We start from the raw sequence: 7470 nt of genomic DNA, 5'->3' as shown, positions 1-7470 counted from the left end.
TCGAGCGATAGTGACAATTGACCGGGCTATCTCCTTTTCCTAGCATACTGCAGTTACTGTTCACAATACACCGTGCTCTCACCATTGACGCGTGACCTCTACCAACAGTGTATTTTATAGGTATAGGGCATTGCCTATAACGTCACTGTGTGAAAAATAACCGGCCAATACGTTTTGTACTCTCTGAAATTCTAGAAAATATAGTTTTGTAACATGCCCTAAAATATTTAGCTAATTTAGATGTTTGGAAATATTCGCACTTTGGTGATTTAGTAAGGAAGGGCACGCATGGCCTGCAAAATTCCCTGTGTAAATCGAATGCTACTTTTAGTGACTATCACTCACTTGTGGACCGCTCTCTTCCGAAGGGCATTAAAGCTAAACCACTTGACAGATATTTTTTGCACTTGATGTCAATCAAGAATAATGTATATATTACATGTAGGCTAAAAACTGAGTAGGTGGGGCACCTGCACCTCCCTGATATGTAAGTGACAAATAACAGCAAAAACAACTCCAACATCTGTCCATAACGTTGGTCAGTGGAGCGAGCCAGGGGTTTTCAAGTGGGTGATTATTGATTGGCAAGTGCCATATTTGGTCATAAGTACAGTCCACCATTCAATGTGGAGGATGGGCTAGACTTAATCGATTGATTTTGCTGGAGTAATTTCATGATAACCAGGTTTAACTACTGCAAAGGTCGAATCATGTTTGCTGTGCAGAATAACTGCACTATCGCTTTTCAAGGTTAATTTATAATAGCTTCTGCATCACCGGGGGTGCCATGGGTGTGGGGTATATGTGTCGGTATGAGTTATCTGTCATTCCAATTTCAAAACAAAATAGGTTTTCCTGTTTTTCCGCCATGGGCGGGCTACCTCTGAATTTACACTTAATTTAGGTGTAATTTGTCTTGGGTCCAATCTCTAGCACGGAAAGTTTGCTATATCTTTATATAATGATTGTTTGTAATCGATTTGGGGCTTTGTGTCTCATATTTGAAAGAAGCAATGTTTAATTGCAATATTTTGAAAACATGACGCGAAAATGTTGAAAGTCAGGTCAAGGTCATCCGAGGTGAATTGAGTATAGATAGCCAGATTGTGGATCATACTTATGCGCCAAAATTGTTTGAGGTCATTTGAGGTCGACAAAGTATATATTGTTAGATTGTCAGAATGTTCAAAGTTGTGCCAAGCGCATTTGCTGTCAACTGAGCATTGATAGTCGGATTGTCATAAGACATGGTGCATGTAATTATAAATAAGCGTCAAAACCATCCAGGTTAACTGGTACTGATAATAGACAGTTAGATTGTCATGAAACTCATATCGTTATGAATTCGGCAGATGGCCGAATCCAGATTCGTCTTTTGGTAAATTCATTTTAAGCATGCATTACTTTTGAATTTGAGAACAAGGCATCAATGCTGTACATAATAGAGGGCAGCATATCAATGTTTTAACGGAGATCATATGATAACAGCATCCCAGGAAACACAAAACGTTTTCGACATCATTCGCAAAAGGTTATAAAAGGTTGTCAGAAAACGTTTAAATGTCGGGTAATATAAAGGGTATATTCAGAGTATAAAACGTTTTCATTACCTTAAAAAACATTTTTTGATAATCTACTGCTCAGCAAAAAAAAAATGTTTTACAGAAAACGTTTAAATGTAGGGTCATATAAAGGGTATATAAACGTTTGAATAACATTCCAAAAACATTCTTAAAAACTTGATACAAAACATTCTAAACAGAATGTTATTTTGGAGTTGAAAAAATATTTTGCGAAAAATGTTTGCCCAAAATATTTTTAATAACGTTTTAAAACGTTTTCATGACCTTTATATAACCCGACATTTAAATGTTATTAAAAGGTTTTGAAAAAAAAACCATTTTAAGAACATTTCTGTGTTTGCTGGGTTCAAATATTTTATTTTAACATAATGTTATTTAAGTATTGACACAATATTTGGCAAAAATGTTTGCAAATATAGTTTACAATAACATTTTTTGAAAACATTTAAAAATATTGTTGTAGTGTGTTTTCATACTAAACGTTTTTAAAACGTTATCATGACCTTTATATAACCCGACATTTTAATGTTATTAAAACGTTTTACCTAAACCAAAAGCCAAAATATAACTTATTTAAAATGTTTTTAAAACGTTTTTGTGTTTGCTGGGATAGTAAGTATTCAAAAGAGGGCGGTATGCATGGTTAGCTAACGGTGCATCGCAGTACGGTCAACGACGATAACCGTTAAAAAGTCGATATGCTGCCCTCTATAGGCAAAGTATTGATCTCTTGTTCTCAAATTCAAAAGTAATGCATGCATAAAATGAATTTACCAAAAGCCGAATCCGGATTCGGCCATCTGCCGAATTCATAACGATATGATCACCATTGAGCAGCAAATATTCAAAGGTTGTCTGAATATAGATTGTTGGATTGTTGTGAGACTCGGAGGATGTGATTGAGCCCTTATGAATTAAATGCAGACCTATTTAGCACACATTTTTCAATTAGCTTTCACCATGAAAATTTTTGATTAGTATGTCATTGGTGGTATTTACCAATAAATACAAATATTTTCCACCCGGTTAGTTGTGCAACACACACAAAATTACCAGCATTCCTAGTACTTGTCAATGCAATATTATGAAACATGAGCATCATCAATGGCGTTGTCTTTTTTAAAGACAGTTCTTGTTGTCATTTGCATGGAGTTATGTGTAAATACTACATATATAGGCATGTTACACTGTTTTTGAAACCCGATTTTGTTACTTATTTGGAAAAAACAATGAAATTTGAAGCCATTTAGAACTAGAAATTTGATTTTCGAGGTTTTTGTGGCGCTGTTTCGGCTCTCACCCAAAGATTCCATTTAAAAAAAAGGTCATGTTCTCACCCAATGACTCCATATTTTTTACATTTTGCTCTCACCGAATGTCAAAAATCATGCTCTCACCCAATGACCCCATATTTTTCACATTTTGCTCTCACCGAATGCGCCTTAGTGAAAAAGTGCCAGCCCTACACCTATATCCATTTCATATTGAAGTGCCCCCCGGGACCCATCGTTCAATTTTATTGGGCAATATCAAATTATTTATTTATGTGATAGCATGTAAACAATTTCCGACACAATTAAGCAAACTAAGTCGTGTGTACGTCGAAGGTGATGCAGGCGTTGCAGGAGTATCATGTAACACAATGCCTAAACTGAAAGTATAAGCGATAAATACATGTACATAATTTATAGTTGAATGACTTTGTAAAGCAAAGTCTTATAATACTGATCGCGGATTTCAGATATTTCCCCATTTATGGTAGCTCTATCGGTAAAGCGTTAGAATAATTGAGATAACTTGAAAGTCCCCTATGAAATAAATTAAAGTTCTGCTTATTGTCTCGATTATTACTAGTACGATAGCTCGGGTAGCAGACCATGGCTGCGATGGCTGATTGTAGTATGTATAGCATGTGCGCTTCTGAGCGGCAAACCTCTAGTTTGTATGGTTCGTTTGGGGCCAGTAAAATGTGCTGAAGCTTCTTAGTAAATCCTGTATGTAGCGTTTCGTAAATCACTGCTTTTTTTTTATGCCAGTTGGCCCACACCCTAATGTTAATCCCATTGTATTCTATTACTAGTACATATTCTAACTTTCTATGTAACGCTACCATCAGTATATGTTAACTTTTGAGTACATCGTCTGGTCAGCTTGCTATATGAGATGCCCATCTTCACTTTTTTATATTTAAGTTCTTGTATGCACTTCAATACCCTCTCCGTTACCCTCTCAGAGACTCGACCCGCTTCCATGTCTGCCCCATAGGACATTAGCACCAAAGACCTGTCTTTTCAGTGCATCAAGGTCCACATTGAAAAATATAAAGCGGACTCGACCAAATTGTACCCATTCACTTATCCTGAAATTTAATTTTCCAAGGAAATCTTTTTGACAAAGTATATATAATTTTATACGTTATATGTATGTTCTGTGATAGTTCCACGAGATGTAATTATGTAATCTTGCACTTTGTTATTCACCATGACTTTAGGGGTCTTGATATTCATGTTTATAAGTTCTGTGTTTCTCCTTTCTTCAATCAATTCTCATTGAGTGAGGTTTATGACTAAGATGTAGGGTGTAATTTGCGAACTTGAGATGAGTAAACTCATTCTCTCAGAATGTTTATTATTAATTATATATTTTTAGCAATTTCAAAGGCAAGAATTGCAGCGTGGAAGCGATAAAACTCCATCATGGGATACATGACTAAAACTATCAGCTGTGTAGTCATATCTCCAAATACTTGAGACATCGCCGGCAGAAGTGAATCCGGTGAATTCGCAGCCCAATCATTACTCAAACTGGATTGAGCCCACGAGGCCACATTCAGTGCCCCGTTGTAGACTAAACCATAGCGTTCAAAGTTGGACATTGTCATTCCACATCTCTGAAGACGACTTCGTGCAATTAGATAATAGACCTCAAGCAAACTGTACATAACAACTGCAAGAGCAAAAAGTAACAGAAAAGCAAGTTCTCCTGTTTCGGATGGCTGTGACGACGTCTCGAATGATGTCAAAAGAGCAAGGGAGTGAAGAAACGCAAAAACCAATAAATATAATTGGCGATATTTGTGGTAATCAGAAACAATTCGGAACAGGTGAGCGACGATATTGTCAAGCGCAGTTTTAGTCGTTCCATGGTCTTGTGAGTGGGTATGAAGAATAGAGCCATAGGGATATGAAGCACTAAGTGAATGCTATTCCAGATGTATACATTTGCATTAACCCACGTCTTAAAGTGACCACTTAATATGATGAACATGGCGATGTATGTAACACAAATAAGTAAGGATCCAGCTATGACAAAACTAATAGCACGTTTGTTAACGAGAACCTTCTTAACATCAGGCTTTTCATCTTTCTCTAGAATCTGATCATTGACGTCTCCATCAAGTAGGGTAAGATCATTGTCAACACTGATGAAGTGCTTGGAATTTGGGCAATTGCTCTTATCCATTGTGCCCCACAGGTTGAATAGAATACCTAAACAGATTATGAGAAACTCACCAAAGAATGGCTTGAGAAGACTTCCTAAGTCTTCAAGCAACACAAGGACAACGTCGTTGGTGGAGGCATTTCCGTTTGTTGAAGGGACCAAAGCTGTCGATTTGTTAGAACAGTCTTCAGTAAAGCGATAGATTGGGAAGAGTGTTAGAGTAAACCAAACCCAGAGTTCTCCAGTGATCATCAACGCTATGAAAATATGGAACATAGCGCATCCTTGTACCGCGACACCTTTAAACCTGGTGTAAAACACGATCTGTACAGCCAAGGAGACTATGTATGCTATATCAAGTAATGTGGCAAAAATACCAAAAAAACTGCTTAGAAATGGGTCTCCCGGTGTAAGATGAGTATACAGAGTTCTGATTGATTGACAAAGCAGGTACATAATACCACCAATGCCAAAACCTACGACTGCATACGAAACACTTTGTCGATGAGAACGTGAACGTTTCCTAACTTCTTCGATGGTGTCCTGTTTCTCGTCAGAAAAATCTACACCATCTGAAGGACTAGTGGTAGGATTTGAAACTCGAATGCGTCCCTCTTGGATCCAACGTTTCCTCTTAAACAAACCAAATGTACAAAACGCTGTAGCCATACCAACATAGACTCCCTTTAACACGTAAGATATGTTATAGATATGGTTGACAAACCGTTGCGAGTGATGTGTGCATGATACCATGATAGGGAGAAGAGACACAGCAGCTCCACAGCTTCCGAGGAGGAATATGATCATCAGGGAGGCGTTGTAACTTTCGTAATTTTCATCAGTACTTTTCTCTGGTTCGTCTTGATGACCATCACGTGGAGTGTAATGCGTAGTGTTATTGTTGGGACGTTGCCTTGGACTTGGCGATTCGCTACTAGATGATTGCGTCAAAAGCGGGACTGTCTCGTCGTCAGTCTGTAATTCAAAGAAAACAAGCGGACATTAAACCTGTACTACTCGACAATCATTACTCGGCTGTAAACATGTTAAATAATCTTGTATTTTGTTGCCCTACTCCTTGGGGTATTAGATGTCAGAAACGTAGCTTGAGTCATTTGATTGAGATTGAGGATTGGCCTTTTTAAGACAATTTTCAATGGAATTTTTCAAAATGTTTGCATCGATTTGGGCGGTAATCACGAACTACTGTGCCCCTAAAGACGCTACATCACTGCGACATCCAGTAGTATGGTAAAGTTTTGTGATGTTCAGGCAGGTTAGGGTTGTTGATTACCGAATCTATATAACGCATTATCTTATTTAAAGAAGAGACAAGGGGCTTTCTGAATGGAAGCAATTATAGCCAAAAGAATTTCAGTAACTCTTCCTCATCATGATACGGGCTGTGTCAAAATTATTATTTTCCGACTGTTTGTAATTTTTGTGAATTTTCTAAAAATGTTCCCTAAATTTGTTGGCAATTTTTTTATTCAAATTGCTAAGAATGCAAGGTTTAATAAGAATATTATCTTATGAGAATAACATTATTTGTGATGAAATTGTACGCTTTTAAAGAAAGGTCTTCCTGGCTTGGAGGCCGATCCACTAGTACTAGGGACGTGAGTTGACTGGGAAATGTGTAAAAGTAAGGTATTCTTTTAATCAAATGACCAAGAATCAACAAGTATTTATTTTGAACATATTTACAACCCTCGTACCAAAGATCGCTTTGGCGTGAAACACAGTGTTGTGAAATGTATTAATATCTGTGTCTATATTTTTAAAATAGCTCTACCATTTATTGGTATCGAGCACTGTATAGCTGTCTGTGATACTTTTACTTCTTAATACAACCCTCGTACTATATTTCAGGATATGGTTTGAACAAATTAAGACAAAAATAAGTACACAAATTTCCATTTTGCTTTGCACAGTGTAAGCACTCGTGTAATAAATCGTGAAATCGGTAAACGAATTAGTTTGAGCTGTGAGTATAATTCGCGGTAACATTTAAAGGAAAATATCTCCAAAATACATCATAGCTCATGTCACGGTAATAGTATATTTATGTTTTTCACAGTTTTTTCGTGGAGTACATCTTTGTCGTGTGTCTCCCCCCCCCCACCAGTCCCAAGTACAGGGAATAAAAACAAACAAACAACGATAATGGTATATGGAAAACAACAAGTTTTTAAAAACTCACCTCAATATGTTTTTCTATTATTTCCATGTCACCCATTATGGTCTGTCGATGTGTTTCAAAGAGCTGTGTGATCTTCTGGCAGATTATCTAAGATTTATCAAGTAACAGCACCAAATCCAGTGATCCAGTGAACTCGTATAGGTTGAGGCAACTATGGATTACGCTTCAGCCAATCTGCACATAGCACATAGATGCTAATATCTGTTCTAGGAATTTAGTGATGTCACATAACTATCTCTCTGT

General features: G+C 37.1%; 1 protein-coding gene across 1 annotated transcript; it reads right to left on the bottom strand.

The window, feature by feature from the left end:
• Window positions 1-4601: 4601 nt before the first annotated feature.
• LOC140143629 (uncharacterized) lies at window positions 4602-7470 on the bottom strand. Its single transcript, XM_072165445.1, has 2 exons — window positions 7228-7470; window positions 4602-5999 (listed from the first exon to the last, which is right to left on the bottom strand). Exons 1-2 carry the CDS (start codon window positions 7261-7263, stop codon window positions 4602-4604), a joined length of 1434 nt encoding a protein of 477 aa, XP_072021546.1. The 5' UTR covers window positions 7264-7470.

This window comes from Amphiura filiformis, unplaced genomic scaffold (genome assembly GCF_039555335.1).
Source record: "Amphiura filiformis unplaced genomic scaffold, Afil_fr2py scaffold_25, whole genome shotgun sequence".
Classification (NCBI taxonomy): domain Eukaryota; kingdom Metazoa; phylum Echinodermata; class Ophiuroidea; order Amphilepidida; family Amphiuridae; genus Amphiura; species Amphiura filiformis.
The sequence above is the reverse complement of the archived record's forward strand: the minus strand, read 5'-3'. Positions and strand labels throughout refer to the sequence as shown.

Coding starts and splice junctions, on each gene's coding strand:
- LOC140143629 (XM_072165445.1), bottom strand. CDS start 7,263: ATGGGTGACATGGAAATAATAGAAAAACATATTGAG. Junction 6,000..7,227: donor TAATAGAAAAACATATTGAG/GTGAGTTTTTAA, acceptor TTTGAATTACAG/ACTGACGACGAGACAGTCCC.